This window comes from Labeo rohita, chromosome 22, assembly GCF_022985175.1.
Source record: "Labeo rohita strain BAU-BD-2019 chromosome 22, IGBB_LRoh.1.0, whole genome shotgun sequence".
In the NCBI taxonomy this organism is placed as follows: Eukaryota; Metazoa; Chordata; class Actinopteri; order Cypriniformes; family Cyprinidae; genus Labeo; species Labeo rohita.
The window spans coordinates 33347283-33371848 of NC_066890.1; the positions used below are offsets into that span (position 1 = coordinate 33347283).

The 24566-nt window shown below is 35.8% G+C and overlaps 1 protein-coding gene and 1 long non-coding RNA gene across 2 annotated transcripts; one reads left to right on the top strand and one right to left on the bottom strand.

Annotated features, from left to right (window-relative positions):
• Positions 1 to 944: 944 nt before the first annotated feature.
• Positions 945 to 8220, top strand: LOC127153165 (uncharacterized). Its single transcript, XR_007825201.1, has 3 exons — positions 945 to 1550; positions 4249 to 4282; positions 4560 to 8220. It is a non-coding gene; the product is annotated as an uncharacterized LOC127153165 (long non-coding RNA).
• A 12052-nt stretch (positions 8221 to 20272) lies between these two features.
• LOC127153163 (natterin-3-like) lies at positions 20273 to 22671 on the bottom strand. Its single transcript, XM_051094121.1, has 3 exons — positions 22592 to 22671; positions 22067 to 22178; positions 20273 to 21403 (listed from the first exon to the last, which is right to left on the bottom strand). Exons 2-3 carry the CDS (start codon positions 22158 to 22160, stop codon positions 20367 to 20369), a joined length of 1131 nt encoding a protein of 376 aa, XP_050950078.1. The 5' UTR covers positions 22161 to 22178; positions 22592 to 22671; the 3' UTR covers positions 20273 to 20366.
• Positions 22672 to 24566: the final 1895 nt, after the last annotated feature.

Sequence of the window (24566 nt, forward strand, 5' to 3'; positions counted from 1 at the left end):
CCATCCTCCAGTTGATGTTAAATGCTGCACTTAAATGATGCTGCTGTCGTGTTACAACTGTGACAATGAGCGCTTATCAGGATCTACTGGATTTTTAAAAGTATGTGAAATAGTTAAAGTTTGCAACACAAAATCTTTAAATAATGTTCAGGAGTTTTACACACCTGCCTGTTATTATGAGGACATTTCCACACCCCTAAACATTACGTGGCATAAAATAAAAAATGATTGGTTGTTTTACCAGTCAGTCATATAACCTCTTGGGTGGCCATTCAAAGCGGTCAAGGTTCCCAGACCTTCTACCATCAGTCTGAAGATCTAGCTACGCAGGACTACTAATAACTACCCAGTGCAAATACCCTTTATGCTATGGGTGTTTTTTTGGTGCTAAAATCTTCTGGGACTAAGGCAGGGGTGTCCAAACTCGGTCCTGGAGCTCCAACTCTAATTAAACACACCTGAACCAGCTAATCAAAGTCTTACTAGTCATGCTAGAAACTTCTAGGCAGGTGTGTTGAGGCAAGTTGGAGCTAAACGTTAAGGGACACTGCCTCTTCAGGACCGAGTTTGGACATCCCTGATCTACGGGTTGTCTTGGTGTTTGCTAGTGGGTGATCATTAGGCGGTTGCTAGATTATTCTGAATGGTTCACCATGTTGCTATGCTAAGAGTGTAATTGATGTTTCCTAGAGCGTTGCTACGGTGATCTGTGTGATTGCTATATTTGCTTTTGCTGTAACTAGTTGACTTAACAGTACCAGTAGCAACGCTGCATTGTTGACACATTTCTCAACGACAGATAAAATCAAGCTTGCGTTGCTAAAAGCATTTGTACTTACATATTTGCATACAGTGTGTTTCAGGCTTAAAATACCCCTTGTTTTATAATTTGATCTTATGTATTGCTTCTCCTAAAGTGTATTCTTTTCACAGGTGCACATCTGTTGAAGTCATTCGAGGTGAAACGGTCAATGACTGAAACATACCTTGAATTGAATGTGTCTGAGAATGCGTCATTACTGCTATGACACATTGAATGCAGTTTATGATCACAAAGCCATCATCTCAATGTCATGATACCAGTAAATGAACGTGCAACAGTCTGAAGCCCAAGGGCACAGCAAGCTTGGGACATGCAGAGATATTTCCCAGCAGAGCGCTCCAGGCTAAAGTCCTAATTCAGAGTGAATTCTAAGCAAAGAAGAATTCTCTTCTACCTTGCAGATTCATATGTCATGGATAAAGTATTCAAATAGGATCTGTTTAAAATCTTTTCGCCAACCATACACTCCATAAACTGGTGCTTCTATGCCTATTACTTGTATTCGTTTGTGGCTGGCATCCAATGGTCAATACCACTGTGCCTCTCTCGCTGAGGAATGACTGCCTGCTTGCGTCACAAAACCAGGTGTGCTCACACGCAAGGGTTTCCCTAAAAAAATGGGCTGCTAGGCAACAGCGTCAGAGAATAACAAACAGCAGGACTCCCAAGCACGCAACACACCTATAGAGAGCAATAAAGGCATTCAGCGTCCTGTGCAACTCAATACGTAAGTAACTGCATCACGTCAAAAGCAAACACGGGGCCATGAGAAACACCAGCACTTTCGTAATTGGTGTTTTATGACATTTTTGGGTTTCTAAAACAGACTAATGTTTTTCGCAGGGCTGGGTTACATCAACTAGTCAAAGTTATATATGCTAACAAAAACAATGAAAGCTGATAACGGCAAAGGTTGCTGACTTAGTACAGTTACCTCAGAAGTAAAGGAAACAAGAGGAACAAAACATGTAATGCCTATTATATCCATGATCTTATAAACATCCCAAAGGCCTCATGCGATGCTAACATGCTAGTGATGTAGCATCATAAACGTTATGCTTAGCTTATAAGCTAAGTGTGCTGCAGTAAACTACAATGCTGTGTTAATTAAGAAATAACCAAACTACTTTAGCTTCATCAGCTCATTCGTTTCAAGATAATTTCATTTTTGTATGACGCTAGGAAAATCACAATTTAGGCTAGAGTGTTTGGTGTTTTCACTCACTCACATAAACATTTTTCTTGGGGTCTAATGTGTATTTCTTGAAAGGCTAATCTTGCTGCCAGCTGCTTGTCACCAACTTGAATTGGAAGGAGATTTTAAGTACCGTGTGGGGGTGACCTCTACAGGACTGTTTCAGTTATGACATATTAGGCTTCGTTGGCAGTTTTCCGTCACAAATATTGGTCTCAAACACAAGCTGTTTATGGCTAAGGTAAAGCTAACGCTGTGTTTACTATCAAAAAATGTTATTGTTGTACGTGTGGGCAAGCTATAGTTGGGAAACTGAGCGTGTCTCACCGTAATCCCCTCATTACTCTGAAGTATCAGACAAGGCGTTTACCCAAAGCAATTCATCCTGTCTCCCTTGTGAAGAAACACGGCTATCGGTGCATATACGCTACAGCCGCGTTGACCAAAAGCACCTTACATACCGAAGTGAGCCGCCGAGATTAGATAACCGCACAATACTTTGGGGAAACGTCTGCTTGACAAAGTTCTACTCAAACAATCGTAATGCCAGTATCAGACAGGCAAACACTAGGTCATGACTTATGAGATTTCTAAAGTGGTGCTCCTCGGGGAATATTTTCACGAGGTTAAACTGTCAAGTGCGGATTTTAAAGGGAACGGTTTACACAATGTTAGTTTTGAATGCTGGATTTTTAATTGCATAATTATTTAGCCTATTGCAGCTCACCTAAAGTCAATGTCAAAATGAATATGCATTTTTATGCTTTATGTAATGATGTTGTGATCCCTAAATTCACTTATACCCTGATAGCACACATACATCACAAAGATGTCTATTTGACGTCTGCATTTACATCTGGAAGACGTAGTTTTTACGTAGTTTGCTCATCTGCAATACCTCTATAGGACATCTATTAGATGTCTTTAAGATGTTTATGATTTAGAATGTATGTAAAACTGACATCTTACAGACATCTATCAGATGTTTGTACAGACGTACTTGTGCTATCTGATGTATCTGAGGTGTAATACATTCATACATACATACATACATACATACATATATATATATATATGTCTCAATGGGTTATTGGTCATAACATACAATTTGGTTACTGGTCATAACATGCTTTTGTGTGTGTGTTTTCTCACCTTTTTGGTTCTTTACAATTGCTGTATAAAAAATATCTATGTGCTATAGCTTTAAAGTTTGCTCATCTGCAATACGTCTATAGGACATCTATTAGATGTCTTTAAGATGTTTATGATTTAGAATGTATGTAAAACTGACATCTTACAGACGTCTATCAGATGTTTGTACAGACGTACTTTTGCTATCTGATGTATCTGAGGTGTAATATATACATACATACATATATATATATAGTAGTCAACATTTGAAGTGGATCAGAAAAGTTAATCAAAGTTGGCCTAAGACAAGAATGGGTATTGTTTTGGTTTTAGGACAACTTTTATGAAATGTTTTGATCCACTTCAAATGTTGACTACTGTATATATACACTACCGTTTTTTTTTTTTTTTTTTTTGTTTTTTTAAGAAATTAATACTTTTATTCACCAAGGATGTATTAAGTTAATAATTAAAAGTTTATTAAAAGTTAATAATAAATCATTTACATTGTTATAAAATATTTATATTTTGAATAAACACTGTACTTTTTAAACTTTTTTTCATGAAAGATTACAGGTTCCAAAAAATATTTGGCAGCACAGCTGTTGATATTATCCAACATTGATCATTCTAATAATAAATCTGCATATTAGAATGATTTCTGAAGGATCATGTGACACTTAAGACTGGAGTAACAGCTGATAAAAATTCAGCTTTTCATCACAGGAATAAATTCTATTTTAAAGTATGTTAAAATAAAAAACATTATTTTATATTGTAAAAACATTTTGCAATATTACTGTTTGTTTTTTTTTCTATATTTTTAATCAAATAAATGCAGCCTTGATAATCATAAGAGACTACTTTAAAGACTATTACAAGTCTTACTGACCCCAAACTTTTGAATGGTAGTGTATATAGATATATATACGTCTCAATGGGTTATTGGTCATAACATACTCACAATTTGGTTACTGGTCATAACATGCTTTTGTGTGTGTGTTTTCTCACCTTTTTGGTGCTTTACAATTGCTGTATGAAAAATAGCTATGTGCTATAGCTTTAAAATTTATATTTTCATTTCTTCTTTTTTTCACAGAAATCATAGCATGTTGTTTTGGAATGACATGAAGGTGAGCAAATTTCAAAAATGCTCATTTGTAGGTATACTGTTCTTTTAATAAAGAAAGCTAACATCAAACTCTTGAAAACTGTCAAAAAATATACTATATTATAGTCATATAATATATATATAATATAACATATATACTATATGTTAGCTATAGCATGTGTAGACAATGAACCTGGTGAATTCACACAGAAACGTGCTAATTTTGACCCCTTTGTGTCTGGACAGTAGCACTCTCTCATTCATTGTGTCCTGTCCTTTTTTTTGCATCCGGAGTAAAGCCTGGCAGACAGTAGCTTCAAGCCACTTCCTCAACCACATTCCAGAACCGCGAAATACGCCACTTCAGAGCACAGGAGGTGACATCAACTGAATGCGGGCTGCTGACCTCAGCTCTTGAAATAGCCCTCCATGGTTAGCTGGAAGGAAAGGTGCTTGTAGGTCATTTTCCCCCAATTCATCCTTACATATTTCAGTTTGGATTCTCTCAGACTAAAGCAAAACCATTAGTGTTGCACTGCAAAGGATGTGCCCATACAGAAAATATTTTTATTGGGAAAAAAATTATGTGCGTTATGCATAATCCACAGATTATCTTGCTTATGATTTCTTTGTTATGTATTAGGTTCTTGGCTAGATCTTGCCTAGAACTGCCACGGCTGGCTAGCTAATGCTTTTGGACACAATGTAAATTACAGTGAAAGGATAGATTGGGGAGAATCAGAACATTATTTTGGATCCAAAACATATGTAAATAAGAAATTAGCGTGTACAGCACCTCCTCAGAGCCCAAAGCAGCAATCAATCTCTCGGCAATCAAGCCAAAATGAAACAAGGCCCAGATGGAGCTCAGCAGGCTATTCATCATGTAGTTAAAATCCAAACATGTCATTAGCAGAGACAATAGCTGGAAGTGTCAAAAACAAGCTAGTTTGTATACCTTTAAATGTACTTAAATGCAACCTTTTGTGGCGTTAAATAGTTATAGTTATGAATTTTGAACCAAATGGAAGGTAGCTGATCTTCTGCCAAGCTGGTCAGGCTTGTCTATTTTAGTGGTTGTAAAGGGGTTAAAATTAGTGGTGTAAAAATTAGCGCGTTAACGCAGGCGATTAATTTTTTTTTTATTTTAACACGTTAAAAACATTTAACACAATTAACACAGAGGCGGGTCTAGGTTTGGCCACCCCATCCACAGCCACTAAAGAATTGCGTTTATTGAGACGCAGAACTTAATAATTAACACATCAAATAGAAGACTTTTCAGACGCGCGCTCCAGTGTCACCTCAGCAACAGGCCGGAGTCAAACGAGCGTGGAAACGGTACCGGTGACGATTGGAGCTTCAGTAGAACAACAGTGAAATGCGGTCAGATGAGATGTTGTCTGGTCATATGTCAGTAAAAACGAATCTTCCTGTCCTGTCAGCTGTTCAAGTGCAGGCACAAATATGCCGGCGCGCGCTGTATCATACTCAAACCCAAATGAAAGTAGGAGTATCTATGTAGTTAGTCGTAGTTATGTCGTCAGTTAAACAATGAAGTTACAAAAAAAGTCGACTAAAGTTCTCTTAAAACGGTGCGTGTAAGTGTTTATTATTTAAGAGTCACATTTAAAGCAGTGTCAGATCCGCTTCATGTTCAGCAGCGGCAACTTTTAAAGGGGTCCAATTATGCTCTTTTACAAAGCCTTGATTTTGTTTTGGGGGTGTACTAGAACATGCTTTCATGCTTGGTGAAAACGCACTTGGTCGAAAAACGCATTATTTTTAACATAATTTACATTATCACAATACATTTCTCCCAGCCTGACACAAATGGCTCGATTAGTTCTGGGTTTAGTGTAGGCCCGCCTTCTGAAAAACAAAATGTGTTGTGATTGGTTAGCTCTCCCACTGCGCTGTGATTGGCGAACAGCTTAGACAGTATTTCAGTATTGCCACGCCCCTTGTCAAAGAAGCAAGATCAGTGTACAACTGTTAGCGCGAGCTAGATTGAAGTGATTCTTACGTTTTAAATATGGATATTTTTCTTACAAAAATGCATCGATTCATTACAGGAGGCCTTTATTAACCCCCTGGAGCTGTGTGAGGCACTTTTTTATTATGGACGGATGCATATTATTGGACTTGTTTTGGACTGATGAGGAAAAACACCTGTCTATGCCATTCTAAAGCTTGGGAGTGCTAGGATAAATTTTAATATATCTCGGATTGCATTCGTCTGAAATAAGCAGGTCATATACACCTAGGATGCATGGAGGGTGAGTAAATAATATGCTACAGTAGTGTTAGGTCCTATCGTCAGCCTGCAAGATCACCAATACATGATATTATCGTGGTAATGTGTTTAATTATTTACATACTTAGTTTCATTGCCCGAAACCAGCTCCAGCATAAGGCTAAAAGCAACCTAACATTATCAAAGAACATCATCACTGATCAGCCTAGTCTATTCTAGTGCAAGTTTATGCATTTTGAAAAACACTCGCTTTAAAAGTGAAGCTGTCTACACTGTATGATGAATAAATCTCTTACCACACACTGCATACGTCTGTGGCGCATTACAGCTCTGAAGCGGCCACTCTAGTCCATGCTTGTGTTTATACCCGCCGCGCTGCGGCTTGTAAAGCGGCATCACTGAAGTTAGACTAATCCCCCACCTCGTCCCTACAGCCCCCCCCATCCCCTCCCCCCCAACAATTCAAATTTCCATGGGCGTGATTTGATTTAATGATATTCTAATGGACCGTGTTGTGACGTCATTGCATGCGGAAAACAAACTTTGTAGTCATTGTAGGTCTTGAAAAGGGATTTTTTAAAAACTAAATATCTCCTTTTGTAGTGAACTTTGAGATTTGTAACTTTGTAGATCTTTTTTTATGCCCAAAGATACACACCACACACTAAAATTCAAAAAGTGAAAAAGCATAATAGCACCCCTTTAAAGTGACAGCAGCCAAAATATCCTAATAACCAGCTGCTGTGATGTCTGTTAAAGAACAAAATTTTAAAAAAGTGGAAATCAATAACTTCAGTAGTTTTAAGCTTTGTCTCTTATTTAATTTAGATTTTAGTCTTTAAGAACTTTATTAAATTTGGCTATATTTTCTTGCTGAAGGGCACGGGTAGTTATATGACAGTTATTATAATGGGTTTATGTGAAGATTGTTTTAAGTTCACTTAAATTACAAGTCTAATAAATGTTAAATTAAAAGCTCTCAATTATAATGTTGAATGGCTGTAGTCAATGGTTCAATATTAGGGAAAAAAATCATAGAGAAATCTGTTGGTATGAGTGATACTTACCTTTAGTCATAAAAAAAGATGTCATTAAAAAATATCAGAAATGTTGAAGATTGAGTGTGAAATTATTGCAATATAAAAGGATAATTAAAATTTGTAATGTTAGGTGGGATTAATCGCGATTGATTTCAGAAAAAATGTGTGATTAATTAGTTTTTTTTTTTTAATCGATTGACACCACTACTTAAAATACATATATAATAGCAATGAGGCAATAATAATTAGTTCAGTTAAAGTACCAAAAGCAAGTAATCATACTGAATTAATTTTATTGAACAAAACTGTTAAAATACATACTATAAACAATAGAGCTAATGTACATTACGCATTATAACATGCCTGCAGGGGATGCCAACGACCTGACGATTGTTTTTACACTTTACTACATGATCTAATCCTTGTTTAATTAATTTGACTAAACAACATTTAATTCAAATGTCCACTTAATCTTTAATATTTGCCAGTTTCTTTATGATAGAAAAGCTACAGCCACTGTAATGTCTTGTGGACATCAAAACGTGTAAACTCTTTCTGTGTTTGCGTAGGTTTATAAATTATTTACCTTACAAATCTGATGAAATAACACACATTGCATTCCCAGATGAACGTTATAATAAACCCAAACTCACAGCAATGTGCAAAGATGGAGTTTGAGACCTTCCACTTATGTAAATGAAAACAATTTGTGTAGCAGTGAATGGAGCTGCTCTGAGATGCACCTATGTAACCTACACATATGTATATAACCAAAGTGTATATATATTAAACCTGTATCGCATTTATGTATTTAATTGAATTGTAGTGAATTCTTAATAGCAGCATGCTTTATTATGATTTTTTTAATGGGTTTAATATATGGAATGCGGCACTTCCGGAGTCCCAATAAAACAGGAAGCAAGATAAAAAAGACATGACTGCTTTAGCAAATGTGTTTTTATCTCACGTTTTCCTTTGTTAATACTGTTTGGTTTAGGGCAGGGTTTAGTGTTATTGCTACAACATTTTTAAGCACGACTACATTTTTTGTATTAATATTTGATTTCTGAACTGCAAAACATACTAAAACTAATTTAATAAAACAATGTCGGATTCATCATCATCTCTTTTGGATAAAACCAAATGCATATCTATTGCCACTCGCTGGGCATTTGGCAATTTTACTGAAAGCTCATCACAATTGGCCGAGCTGAGTTTAGGATAAACATAGGACTTTCTGTTTTTCTAAGCAAGCATATCCAGATGTATAGTATCTGCATTCTCATGCTCACTAGAAAGCTAATTAGTCTAGATACAGTATCCACATCGTCTTAGCGTGAACTTATCTGGCTAATGATATAAGCCACGTCTGGAGATTTTTTTGTATCATCTTGTAATCATACTTGAGAACATCTTAGCAAGATCTGCTGGTAAGAGCTGGGAGGGAACAGCTGTACCGAGTTTCAGGCTTTACTTTCGAGCCAAGTCGTTAGCGTTATCTGCACTGGGATCTGGAGACCAGTGGTGGAGGTGAACCTGATGTCCGGCCCAGGCTCAAACAATGGGCCGCGTACGCATGTTTGCCATTGGATTTGTCACAGCGAGAACAAACCAGCTGTTGGAGGAGAGCATGTGGGGAAGGTTATAATAGATCAAGTGTGCAGCGTTTGCTTGTGAAACAATAACAACGAAAGTTTGCCATTTGGTTTTATTAGCGTTGTAGTGTGGAGGATTATGTGTTGACAGCTAGCCATTCCCTTATAGGCTTAAGGATATCTGGCTCTCATTTGCTTATAAAATATGTGCATTTGAGATCAATTAAGGGCATATGTGTACACTAATGCTATGGAGATGTTAGAAACAACTTAATTTTATACTCATAAATTCATCATGTTCGTAGAATTACATCAGTTTTTGTCCACATTTCTGATGTTAAACAACGCATATCTCCTCATATGTGTCTAGACAATGGGTCTAAATTGCTGTTTCCTTTTTCCAAAAGGATCCTCTAAAATGACTGTCTGCTGAGCCATCAAACAATCTGGCTTCCTGGAGGGGTTGCGAGACGAGAACATTAAAAAGGGTAAAATAGGATGGTTTAGCATTCAGGGGGTTTGCAGCCGTAATTGGTAGGTAGAGTTGAGCAGCCTCAACTAGATGATGGAGGAAGGTTTGTAATTTGGCCCCGTACCACAATCCTCCCCCCAACCCGGTACAAAGCTTTTGGGGGGAAAATGAGAGATGGGTCAGAAAATGCACGTGCAGATGATGATGTTTAGTGTTTTCATTATACTTTCAAGCATTTGGGTGCTATACAGTTGGTTATCATTGGCTGAAACACAAGGTTCACCTAGTTCACCTAAAAATTTGTATTCTGTCCTTATTTACTCAACTTCATGTCGTTCCAAACTTGTATGAATTTCTTTCTTCTGTCTTCTTTTTGTGTTCAGAACACTGTTGAGCTCCAAAAATGACAAAAAAGAAACCGCATAAACATAGTCCATATGATTTATGTGTTATATTTCAAATCTTCTGATGTTGTGTAGTTGTGTGAGAAACACAACTAAGCTTTTCCAAGTCAGTTATTCACTTATAAATGTCATCAGTTTGTTAAATTTATGGACAAAAAGTTAGATTTGTGAAGAATCCGTTTAATTTGAGAATAAATCATTCAGATTTGTGAGGAGGATCCAGTATTAGTTAAACAGAATCAGTTCAAAAGTACGATTCGTTCGTTGATGTGGTTCTTCACATCTTTTGAAGTTGTAAAGCTGTGTGGAAAAACACAACAAAAAAGTTTAAGTCGTTTATTCATTGATAAACTTGATCAGTGAGTTGAATTTGTGGGGGAAAAGTCCAATTTGTGAATTAATCATTCCGATTTGGTGAACCGGATGAAGTGTTTGTTAAACAGAATCTGTTCAAAAGTACGATTCATTCATTGACATGGTTCTTCATGTCTTCCGAACATGATTAGTGTTCGAGAAGACATGACTAAATTTAAGTCATTTATTCACTGATAAACTTGATTAGTGAGTTGAATTTGTGGGAAAAATAGTCCAATTTGTGAACGAATCAGTTCACTTTGTGAATGAATCATTCAGATTTGTGATCCGGATCAAGTGTTTGTTAAATAGAATCTGTTCAAAAGTGCAGTTTGTTCGTTGATGTGGTTCTTGACATTTTCTGAAGTTTTTAAAGTTAATATTTACTGATAAACTTGATCAGTGAGAAGAATTTTGGGGGAAAAAAAGTCAAATTTGTGAACGAATCAGGTTAATTTGTGAATGATTCGTTCGGATTTATGAATGGAATCAAGTGTTCGTTAAACAGAATCCGTTCAAAAGTATGATTCGTTCGTTGTAGGTTCTTCACATTTTCTGAAGTCGTAAATCTGTGTGAGAAACACAAGTTTTTAAAGTCATTGATTCACTATAATAAACTTGATTAGTTAGTTGAATTTGTGCAGAAAAATAGCCCAATTTGTGAGCGAACCAGTTCAATTTGCGAATGAATCATTCAGATTTGGGGAACGGAATCAAGTGTTTGTTAAACAGAATCTGTTCAAAAGTATGATTCGTTCGTTGATGTGGTTCTTCACATCTTTTGAAGTTGTAAAGCTGTGTGGAAAAACACAACAAAAAAAGTTTAAGTCGTTTATTCACTGCTAAACTTGATCAGTGAGTTGAATTTGCGGACAAAAAGTCCAATTTGTAAACGAATCAGTTCAATTTGTGAATGAATCATTCTGATTTGTGAATGGAATCAAGTGTTCGTTAAACAGAATCAGTTCAAAACTATGATTCGTAAATTGATGTTGCTTTTCACATTTTCGGAAGTCGTAAACGTTTTTTAAGTCATTTATTCACTTATTTCAATTATTTTATTTATTCACTAATAAACTTGATTAGTAAGTTGAATTCGTGGGGAAAAATAGTCTGTGAACGAATCAGTTCAATTTGTGAATGAATCATTCAGATTTGGTGAACGGAATCAAGTATTCGTTAAGTGCGGTTTGTTTGTTATACGTGGTTCTTGACTCACCGAATCAATGATTCGTTTGCGTTGTTTTAACCGTGATTTTCAGTATTTAGATGCCCTATTCCTTTAACAAATACGGCTCAGGAAAATCTCCAATTCTTGACGCAATAACTGGGATCCGATCCCAGTGACAAACTGTTTAATTCATAAATAAATAATTTAGTCAGATATAGCGGTTCATTGAAAAGAACCAGTTCAAAGGAGCGATTTGTTCATTGATCTGTTTCTTGAGTTTAGAAAGATTCTTTTGCATCGGTTAGTTAACAGTAAGTAAACAATGACTGAATTACATTTTTGGGGGGTCGTGTTCTTTTGATGCAAACAACCAGACGCACTTTAACCCGACATGGCTCAGGAAAACCTGTTGTTCTTCTGAAGACTTAGATTTTGCACCAGACTGCGACAAAATCAACATAGCGCAGCTGACAAAAGAGTGTTAAATCAAGCTGTGTCCGCCTCAAGCTCCTCTAGGTCTGCGAAAGATTTGAGAACATGTGGCGGTTGTCCTCGTTTTTTTATTGAATGCCTACAGTAAATTAAAAATAATTTGAGCCATAAGCTGTTGTTTGATTGTTGCTTGTTTGCCGTAAATCGAAGAACGATAACTTAAATTGCTTTGCGTTAATGCCTGCCAATGCAAAATAACTTTGCACCGAGCGTTTTCACATATGCGCATTATCATATCACAATTTCAGGAATACTGAGGCATGCACTGGAACATAAACCTCGAGTCGTGTGTTTGGAGTCCCACAGGGCAACGCAACGTTCGTCATCAATGACCCTTAAGTTGTAAAGTTCAGTGCTATTGGCAGGCGGCTCCGTCTGCCCGAAACGGCTCACAGTATTACGCCCTTATTCCCTCCGAGTTTTCTATCCATTGTTTTCTTCGCTTGATGGTTATTGCAAGAGATAACATCAACGTCTGCTTTTCGAGTGTTTTCTTTTTCTGCATGCATTTGGTCTCTTCGATACAGTCGTGACCTCTCCCTCGATGTCACGGGGTGAGCGTCGACTCCGGTTATGAATTATGTCCGCAACTCACCGGGACTTCCCTCTCCGGTCATTTAAATCAACTTTTATCAAGGTTGGACACTGACAGGAATTCCATTGGGATTAGTTTGTCGGTGAAAAAAGAAGAGCAATAACAAGCAGAGACTTTGAGGTGTCAGCAGTACATCTAGTGTGCTGTCCTTGAAATAGTTTAAAGAAATGTCGTTGTATCAAATTGTACGTAGGACTATAATATAAGTTGCATTATTTACTGATATTTTTATGTATTGGTATCAGGAACAATAATACATTTGAAGATTTCAGATGCAAAAACCTATTAAATAAGCATTTTTATTAGGCTCCTTAAAAAAACAGTGCATTTTAAAAATAAGGCATTAAATATTGATATTAGATAATTTAGGAATTAGTTACTAATCTTAAACATAGGAGCCTGATATAAAAATGCTTGTTTAAAAGAAAATATTTAAAAAAAATCTCACTGACTTCAAGGTTTTTGCATCTGAAGTCTTCATTTGTAAATAAATGTATTGATAAATGTAGTCATTTGTAACACAATTATTGTTAATGATGATTTATAATAGCATTGATTTTCAGTAAATATTTAGAAACGTTATACATTTTGTTATCTATAACAAAGTTACACTTATTTTTAATATTTATTGCTTTATTTTAAAATATATTAATAAATGCCTTGGATATTTATCAGTAAATTATACATTTATACATAAATGTATTAACGAAAGTTAGCTATAACAATATAATGCTTTTATTATTTAGTATGTTAAAAATATTTTTTAATAATAAATGTATTAATTATTTTACGTAAATGTTTAAAAACTTATCTACAACAAAAACATTTGTTATTTTTAATAACTATATATGTATATAACTGTATATTTATTATCTTTAACAAAATGACATTCTTTTTAATAATCATTTATTTTTTATTTCGTAATAAATTAATAAATGCTTTGATTATTAATCAGTAAATAATACATTTATAAATAAACATATTTATGAATGTTAGCTATAACAAAATGATGCATTTATTATTTTCAATTAATTATTACTTTATTTTTATAATAAATGCATTAATTATTTTTCAGTAAATATGTTTAAAAATGTATATATTTATGTTATCTATAAAAACATTATTTTTTAATAAAAAATGCATTTATCATTTGTCTGTAAATAAACGCATTGATTATTTATCAATAAATATATTTAAAAATTAATGTATTTATAAGTTTTGTTGTATATAACAAACACATTTATTATTTAACTATATATAACTATGTATTTATTATCTTTAACAAAATGACACATTTATTATTTTTAATAGTAATTTTATTTCATTTCATAATAAATGCCATGATTATTTATCAGTAAATAAATGCATTGATTATATATCAGTTAATAATAATTTAATAAATAAATGTAATTATGAATGTAAGCTATAACACAATTATTTTTATATTAAATATTATTTATTTATTATTTACCACTTTCTTTTTCTAATAAATGCATTGATAATTTTGCAGTGAATATATTTAAAAAAAAAATGTATTTATACATTTAGTTTTTTTATAACAAAACACATTTATTATTTTTAATAATTGTATTCCTCTATTTAATAAAAAAATAAATTGATTGTTTATCAGTAAATATGTTTAAAAATGAATGTATTTATGTTCTGTTATCTATAAAAAAACACATGTATTATTTTTAATAGCTGTATATATTGCGTATTTTATAGTACATTATTGTCTTTAACAAAATGACACCTTTATTATTTTTAATAATTGATTTATTTCATTATAAATTAATAAATGCATTGATTTTTTTATCAGCAAATAATACATTACTAAATAAATGTACTTAAAAATGTGTTATTTATAACAAAACAACACATTTATTATTTTTAATACTTATGTATTTGTTTTTATAATATTTTTTTTAATTAATACATTTATTTATTTATTTAGTTATAGGGATGTCTGTTGTTATACTACTATACACAACACATTAATTTTTCAGTTTCATTTAAACATCTGATATGTATATATATATATATATATAGATATGGTCCAATTCTTAATGCATCAAAATGACTTTGCATATGAGCAGTAAGTTACTTAAACAAGCCTAAAATCAGGCCGCGGCACGCCTGAGTCTGATGTGGATCCTACTCTCAAGTCCTTCTGTTTTTCATTGAGGCTCGTATCTCAGTTACAGCACTTTCATTATGTCTGTGGGTTTGAGCTCTGTGTTTAGCCCATGTGGCCCATACAGGCAGCACGCTCATGATTACAGACCATCTTGGGTGATGAGTTTTGTGGGCTCATCGGGGGTTAAAACTGATCCTTGAATTGCAATAGCGGGACAGCACAAGTGCCCCCTTCAACCCCAGGAGAACAGCATGCTAAAAAAAGTCAGCAGTACTTAATGTATAACAGCATTTTATTGATTTTTACAGCCATTGTGAAGGTTCTCTTTACCTAAAAAAGGTGAAAAATGTTTCTCGGGTGCTAAAAATAAACCTGAGAGCTTCAAATGGGAATTTCCATTGTGATATTCTAGACAGTTATGATTTAGAGTTGCATAATTTAGTAATAACTGAAATAACTGTATCCCTTCAGCTCTTTGATGTATTTAATTGAATTGAAATTGAAAACTCCACAACCTGTACTAGCCGAAGGCTAACCTGTGTATTAAATCTTAAAGATAAGATGAGTACAATATCAGACTAAGAGTTACATCAGCGTACTTGAAGCTTGTGAAGTCAGATGTTAGATAACATCAATACATTCTCATCAGAACCATATGTGACATCAATTCAGTGTCACAGACCCAGAGAATCCACCCCGCTCGCCACGGCAACGCTAATTTATGACTAGCATCTAATTAAGGTGCAGCGTCTGGAGTTTTGTGGATATTGGCTCAGGGGGAGGTTTAGCGCACGGAAAAAAAAATTAAATAAACACTAAAAGAAGCATCACAAATTATGCAATTGATATATTTAGATATTACAACAGTAATTTATGACTTGTTTCTAATTAAAGTGTAGTGTCTGAGGTTTTGTAATTAACAGGGGTGCATGTAAGTTTTTTTTAGCCTCGTTCTCATAAGAGTACCTGGAGATTTGGTTTGGTCCTCACACTGCACATAATGTGATCCATTTTATGTCTAAAAAATAAATTAGTAATAGTGATAATAATATCGTTGGATTTTTGTTTTGTTTCTTTGTTTTTATAAAATTTTATAAAATTATAAAGTAATACAGTGTACTTTTTACCATGTTTTAAATAAAAAAAATTAAAGTATTAAATAAAAATACAATTATTTTAAAGTACGCTTAAAAAATAAAATAATATTTACTTTTTTATGTGAATTTTCCGCATTTTCAGACCTAAATTAGCAAGCTTTTATTTTGGCGGGTTGCCAGTAAGTAAGCGTACGCACTCCGCCAGTGTTGCCATGTCCTCGGTTTCCCTGCGGAATTGGGCTACTTCAACACTGTTGCTTGCCGCGGGTTGTTTTTCATGTCCGCGGGTTAAAGCGACCCCAATAAAGTGATATTTATCTTCTGGCATGCAAATTTGACCAGGGAAACACCACCAAAAAACATTTTTTACCCCGCGGAACTCTTTTTAACGGCGGACCCCACTTGAAACGCGAATGGGCTAGTTGTGGGCTAATTTTGAGTAGAAATTGGGTGGGGTTTGTTGTGAAAACCTGGCAACCCTGGCGTTCCCGCCGGGTTTGGTGCTTCCAATTAAAAGTGACGAGCGTTAGTGAATGAAATGTCATATTTTTGCATTGTGCTTTGAAAACGGCAGCGGATTTTGCTTAATTACTGCCTCAATTTGGTGTGGCATGGAGGTGATCAGTCTGTGGCAGTGCTGAGGTGGTGTGGAAGCCCAGGCTTCTTTGACAGTGGCACTTAAGCTCATCTGCATTTACTGGTCTCTTGTTTCTCATTTTCTTCTTGACATTACTCCATAGATTCTCTATGGGGTTCAGGTCTGGTGAGTTTGGCCAGTCAAGCACACCAACACCATGGTCATTTAACCAACTTTTGGTTCTTTTGGCAGTGTGGGCAGGTGACAAATCCTGCTGGAAAATGAAATCAGCATCTTTAAAAAGCTGGTCAGCAGAAGGAACCATGAAGTGCTCTAAAATTTCTTGGTAAACTTGGTAGACTTTGGTTTTCAAAAAACACAGTGGACCAACACCAGCAGATGACATTGCACCCCAAATCATCACAGACTGTGGAAGCTTAACACTGGACTTCTAGGGCTATGAGCTTCTCCACCCTTCCTCCAGACTCTAGGACCTTGGTTTCCACATGAAATACAAAACTTGCTCTCATCTGAAAAGAGGACTTTGGACCACTGGGCAACAATCCATTTCTTCTACTCCTTAGCCCAGATAAGACGCCTCTGATTTTGTCTGTGGTTCAAGAGTGGCTTAACAAGAGGAAAACGACAACTGTAGCCAAATTCCTTGACAAGTCTAATGCCTTGACCCCAGCCTCAGTCCATTCCTTGTGAAGTTTACCCAAATTCTCTCGGTTCGTTGTGCATCTTTTTCTTCCACACTTTTTCCTTCCACTCATGCTTGGATACAGCACTCTGTGAACAGCCAGCTTCTTTGGCAATGAATGTTTGTGGCTTATCCTCCTTGTGAAGGGTGTCAGTGATTGTCTTCAGGACAACTGTCAGATCAGCAGTCTTCCCCATGATTGTGTAGCCTAGTGAACCAAACTGAGAGACAATTTTGAAGGCTCAGGAAACCTTTGTAGGTGTTTTGAGTTGATTAGCTGATTTGCATGTCACCATATTCTAATTTGTTGAGATAGTGAATTGGTGGGTTTTTGTTAAATGTGAGCCAAAATCATCACAATTAAAAGAACCAAAGACTTCAGTCTGTGTGCATTGAATTTATTTAATACACGAGTTGTGAACTTTTCCACGACATTCTATTTTATTGAGATGCACCTGTATATATATATATATATATATATATAGATAGATAGATAGATAGATAACAGAATTGCCACAACTTAGTCGATTTATTAAAAATAAAACACTGAAGTAAGTACATTGCATAAGTATTCAAACCCTTAACTCTAGTACTTTGCTGAAGCACCTTTAAGGTGCTTAAACCTTACTAGAAAAATAAGACTAGAAAATCTTGTTTATCACAGTGCTTTGTTGCAACATCAAAATGTGTTTTCATGTGTCTCTGCTGAGAAGAGGATTGAGTTTGGCCACACCACCATAAAACCCAGATTGGTGGAGTGTTGCAGTGATGTTTGTTCTTCTGTAGGTTTCTCCTATCTCCACATATGATCATGGAGCTTGATGCAATCCTTTGCTCTCATATTCATTTTCAGCTGTTAGACCTGTTAGACATGTGTGCATCTATAAATAATACCCATTCAATTGAATTTGCCACAGGCTAACTTCACTCAAAGTGTAGTAACATCTACAAGCAATATGAATGCTCCTGAGCTAAATTTCAACTGTCTGAGATATGGGATTGAATACTTATGCAATGGAATCATTTACGTTTTTTATTTATTTATTTATTTTGCTTTGCCATTTTGGTGTATGGAGTGTAGACTGATATGAAAACAAAATTTAACATAAGGCAGCAACTTCAATGTGTTCAGTGTGTGGTAAATATCAAAGTTCAGTTTTCTCCAAAAAAAAAAAAAAAAGAACCTTTGTTATCATTCCAATATTGTTTAATTATTGTTTAATGTAATAGTAAGTTTGACATTTCGTAGATTATTCACATCAAATATTTGTCTTGCGTGTCTCCCTTACTTGCTTTGTTTTATTGCTTTTTGATGGCACTTTAATGTATTATAAGCAGCTAAATAATTTGCCACATTTCAAAATAGTTCTTGTTCATGCTACTTAGGAAATATTTGTTTGATGCTTTGGACGCGTAATGCTGATTTGTGATTATACCCTGTGGTGCAGCTTTGATACGCTCGGGTTATGAGGGTGTAATAAACAAGGTGATTATGTGGTTTTCCGTGTTTCATGTTTGTTCGTCGCGTGTGTTCAGAGCACACGTGCACGTGCACAAGTCGCCAGACCCGTGCAATTAAAGCGTATGGCTGGTAGAAGATCCTTGTGACACGAGATCCCACTCACTAGGGTTTTAAAAAAGCCCAAGTTGCCAACACATCTGCTAGAGAATATCTCAATTAGAAGAAACGAAATGAAATGTCAGCAAGAAAGACAAGTCACTGACCACGGGTGAATAAAAGAAAAAGGGGAAAGACACTACTGAAACGTAAAACACGTGATTGTTTGAAGAAGCCACTGCAGGGCTTTAGTTCAGTCACAACTAATCCAACAGCGCCTCCTGCTGGTAGACATGTGTTGCAACATGATTTTTGGGCCCTGCAGCATCAGTGTTTTCTGCTACATTTTGATTGTCCATTATTTTACTTTATTTTATTTTATTACACGGCTATACGGACTATTCAATTCTGATTGGTCAGTCACCACATATTCCCTCCCAAAAAAACTCAACAAAACTAAACACAGAGGCTCATCCAGGTAAATTCAGTCAGCTCTATTCGCTTGCTAAAAAACATCTTTTAATCATTAAAGCGCTCTGCGTTTGGTTGGCATATAAAATATTAAAACTCAAATCAAAATTCTGTGAACAATTATTTAATTATGTCATGGTATCACAGACCAGCTCTCTCTTGTTTCAGAACAGTTTGAATGGCTTCAAACTGGGACCAATATGGGTCTTCAGTATATTGCCCAGTTGGGGCCCATCCAGGTTCTATATGAGATTTATATGGGCTAATTCATATAGGGCCCAAGTGGAACCCATGGACAAACCTATCTTGGCCCCATATTGGCCCCACCTTAGATTGTTGGCTGGGTTATAAGTGGGACCAATATGGGTCTTGTATGTGTTGCCCAGTTGGGCCCCACATTAGCCCCATTCAGGCCCCATATGAGATTCATATGGGCTAATTCAGATGGGGCCCACATGGAACCCATGGACAAACCCATGTAGGGCCCATATTTACAGCCCATATGGGGCCCACACGGGTCCCATGATAGAATGTTGGCTGGGTAGCAACTTCTTAATGAAAGATTTGCGTTCAAGTATTTCAACTCAAATTAATATTTTGTGTCTAATTATGTATTAATTTACATCTATTAATGTATATCGTCCAGTTGTTATTGCAAAATAAAGCCTGACAGACTTATCATCAGCCCGAGGCGAAGGGAATTGTGTTGCCAAGTCTGCGATTTCCCCCCGGAATTGGGCTACTTTAACGATGTCGCAGATTGTTTTTCATGCCCGTGGGTTGAAGCGCCAATAACATGATATTTAGTGCCCGGAACGTGATTTTTACCGGGAGACCCCCTCTAAAACACGACTGGGCTAGATGTGGTCTTTGTGTAGCAATTTGGCGGGTTTTGTTATGAAAACCTGTCAACTTTGTAATTCTGCGATAACTACGTTACGAAAAACATTGCCATGTATATTAATAGCTAGTTAATCATCAGTTGTTTAAAAGTAGTAGCCTAGTAGGTTTCAAATCTATAAATTAGTATGAAACAGGGAGGCAAACGACAATGCTGGTAGATTTTTCAATGCTGATTTAATGTTGATTCTGTGATTATGACATTCTGTCGTTATCGTACACTTACACAATATGCAACTTGTTTTCTAGTACAGACGTTGCACACTGGTTTTGTACGTTTTGTCTAACATTTCTTTCCATCTAAGAACGGTTGGCAGGGATTCACAAGCGTTTGAATTTCCGTTACTTCCTGATGGACGTAGGTGCCCTTGATGGAGGTCTTGCGTATTTCATTGTTTTTGTACATTCTAGTCATTTCGCCAGTGAACGGGACTTCAGCCATGAAGGTGTTGCTCATCAAGTCAATGGTACAAGAATGGTTGGGTGGAACCTCTACTGCCATATCCACAGAATGCAGGGTTTTCTCAACTTCAGATGTAGTGTTTGAACGGGGGCGACTGTGGACGTATTTAAGCCCAAATTTTCCTCCAATTTTCGCTATACTTGGAAGTGTAGCATTGATTGTTAACTCTGCATTTACTCCAAATGTATGGGTGTGACCAGTTTGGTAAAAAATTGTTTTATCAATATTGTGGTCAAATTTCATTGTCTGTTTGGATGGTTTGCAGTTCCTGTTGGAAGCTTGGAAATGTTTAAGCACTTCTAGGTTTTCTGCCATCACCACACTTGACATTAAATATTCAATAATGTTTACATGCTGCTTTTTGATGTCAGTGTTTAGGGTGAGGACTTCAGTTGTTTCAGTAACGTTTTCTATGGTCATATCAGTGAACCCCACCTCATTTTTAGCAATAAAGTGCCCGTCACATATTTCCACTGACATAGGTGGAATCTTTCGGTTTGTACATTTCTTCCATTCCATCATTTCAAAGTTATCCTTGTTTACTAGAAACATAATATCATTATATGAAACACGAATGTCTTTTTCTCCTTTCTTGGGCGACCATATTACACATGAGCTTTTTTCTTTGTCAAAGAAGCAAATTTCACAGTCCTTACGTTTAGTAATGTAATAATCTTTTCGTTCAGCCTTGACAGAAACTGCGTCCTTCGGCACTTCTGCTGATGCGACCCATTCCAAGTTGCTATTGTGGTCAGTTGCGCTCTGGATGACATTTTTAGCATTTTCTTTTTTGGTTTCATCAGATTTAGCTTTATCCAGTCTACGTCGATGAAGCTGATGAGGGCTCTTTGAAGGCTCTGCAAGACAAATCCAAAACAGAAATACAGACCAGGGGCTAAGGATGTAGTTAATCCTAGCTTTTGTACATCAGTTTTTAAAGAAGGTATAAACTGTATCATCAATGAACAGGCAGTGTATGTAATCATTATAAGTATCTCCTGTGCTGTATATTGACCATCTCTTCCTGTGAGATGAATCGATTAATCACGTACTCATATACTCATTAAGCTTTGAATATTAGACTGGTTAAAATTCAGTTTCATGAGGAAATATTTTAGAAAAATATTAAGTTGCTTCAAAGTTAAATGTCCAGTGAGTGGCGCCAAACCGCATTGAATTTTCTGCAGAAACATTATATGATATTGGTTCTTGCATGTATTAGAAATTAAATGTCTCCAAACACTGGAGCTATGGATGCATGACATTTTTATCAAATATTATCAGATACCTTTAACTTGATTGCTATACTGCATAATATTTTTTTATTTGTCGAAAAAGTTTTTTCCTCTTAAACATTCATGAAACTAACGTGAACACAAAGACTACATTTCTAAGAATTTTAGAAGTTTTAAACTGGATTTTTAAAAACATTTCTTTTTTATGTCAGCCAAATTGTTTGAGTGTTACAGGGCATGTAGAGGTAAGACAGCAATCAGGATTGGCACAGAAAGAAAATATACCAGCTTCTTCAACGGATGAACTAAAATCCCCTCCAGCCAGCTGTAGACAGATCAGCATCAGAGCAAACATGATCCTCGTGTTGAAATCCATCATCAACTGCCTTCACAGTATCTGTGAGATATCAGGAGTTGGGCCTCTTGTAACTCATGACATTTCTTAATACATAGAATATATGGCTCAGTAAAAGTTTGGCTCAGTCAAGAGCCTTTGTGCCCTAATGCTAATTACCACAACAAATAATTTGACTCATGCTTCGTTGTTTTATGTGTTACAGTGAGCCACTGACAATGTAAGTAAATGGGAGTTAAATCTGTAAATCTTAAAACACTCACTATTTCACTCAATAAGACTATTAACATAAGTTTAACATGAAAAAAAAAAATGCTTACTAACATTTTCTGTGTAAAGTTATAGCACATTTTACAACTTCACTGCCACAAAAACATATAGCAATGAACTCTAAAAATCAAGAAAAAGCTGTATACTTCATTTGATGAAATTTCTTATCTTGTAGCATGTCTTACCTGTGAATGGAGACTGAAGATCTCATATATTTGTCCAGTGCAGTGGCATACGTAGTGTATGTATCTGTAGCTACCGCTTGGCTTTCCAACTACTACTAGCGTGTCATGAACTTATGAGTTAAGGCCATATGAGTTATCAGTTTGTTCAATATTTTCCTTGTGCTCCTTTATTTAAAACAGTAGATTCATGATGACCTTAGATAAATTAGCCATTTGAAAAAGCTAACAGCGTGTTCAGGTCAGAGTGCTTCATTTCATTCACATCCTCACATTGAAGTCATGCTGCAACTGTAAAAACTGTCAGTTCATCATATCTGTGTATTATATTTAACTAAATTTCCAGAACAACAATTAACGAATAATCAATTACTCTCCTCCTTGTCATCTTAGATGTTCATGTCTTTCTGTCTTCAGTCGTAGAAGACATTCTTCATTGGTGCCCCGATTTTGAACTTCCAAAATGCAGTTTAAATGCAGCTTCAAAGGACTGTAAACGATCCCAGCCGAGGAAGATGGGTCTCATCTAGCAAAACGATCAGTCATTTTTTTTTTCCGAAAAATACAAATTTGTATTTTAAGTGTGTGTTATGATGTTAAGTGGCAGATCAGTGCGCTTGCTGTGGTTGAATATCTAAATAAGAGATGTCCTCAGTCCCAGATTCAGTAATTATAATATGACAGCTTGGTGAACCTATGAAACGAACTCTATCCTACAAATACAATTTTGGCTGTATTATTTATGTCCCCTTCAAAAATTGCTCTTGAGAATTTTTTTGTTTATTTACGCCCTTCCCTGGTGAAAAAACCAGCATATGCTGGTAGGTATGTTTTGATGCTGGAATGCTGGTTAGGTATGTTTTGATGCTGGTTTAAGCTGGTCCTTAGCTGGTTCATGCTGGTCCTTGACCAGCAACATGGCCAGCAAAACCCAGCATAGGACCAGCTAAGGACCAGCATAAACCAGCAAAGGACCAGCTTAAACCAGCATAAAAACATACCTACCAGCATATGCTGGTTTTTTCACCAGGGTTGTCCACGTAAGATCAGTGTTTCACTGATGCACGCTGATAACAATAACAACTTCGATAAAATTTAAGGTATTTTGGATGAAAACCGGGAGGATTTCGACTGTTCCATTGACTGCCAGGTAAATACCACTGTCAAGACCCAAAAAAGTAAGAAAGGCATCATCAAAAACGTCGAAAACAGTGTATCCGCGTGACGCAGCTGATAGGGAACAGCGTACAGGGGATACTATCCAAAATGGCGCTACGATGAATTGTTGAATAAAGTCGTTATTTTTGTTTTCTTTGCGTATAAAACGTATTCTCAGAGCTTCGTAAAATTATGGTTGAACCATGGCAGATGGACTGTTTTGATGACGTCTTTCATACTTTCAGGGTCTTGACAGTGGTGTTACCTGGTAGTCAATGGGACAGTTTCAAACCTCTCGGTTTTCACCCAAAATATCACAAAAATTGTGTTCCGAAGACGAACAAAGCTTTTACGGGTTTGGAACGACATGGGGGTAAGTGATTAATGATTATTATTATTGCTATTATTGTTATTAGCATTAATAATTAACACATTTATTTGTACCGCGAATCATGAAATTTTACTGGAATTGGTACAGACTACTGAAATTTTGGTACTGACACAACAATTTTTTGTAGTATTGTGAGAGTATCAAATTGGGAATTTAAACCTTTAACCGTTATACTAAATTACTTGTTTTTACTATGAAATATGATCTGAAAAATCTACAGAGAGGTCAGGAAATTCTGGAAAGTATGTAATTTTGAAGTGGAAAATGCGTAGGAAGCCTGATTCTAAATAATTCTCATTTTTGTTTTTCAGAGTACCTGACAGTATTTGAAGCTGCAGCATGACATTAATGTGCGGATGAATGTTTGTTAGCTATTTTAACGGCCAACTAATTTATCAGGTTTTACACTTGTGGATCTCCTGTTTTAAA

What these genes read in the sequence shown, in the direction of transcription:
- LOC127153163 (XM_051094121.1), bottom strand. Translation starts at nt 22,160, where the DNA reads ATGATGGATTTCAACACGAGGATCATGTTTGCTCTGATGCTGATCTGT. An exon ending in TTCATCCGTTGAAGAAGCTG is followed by an intron (nt 21,404 to 22,066) that starts GTATATTTTCTT and finishes TTTGTCTTGCAG; the next exon opens with AGCCTTCAAAGAGCCCTCAT.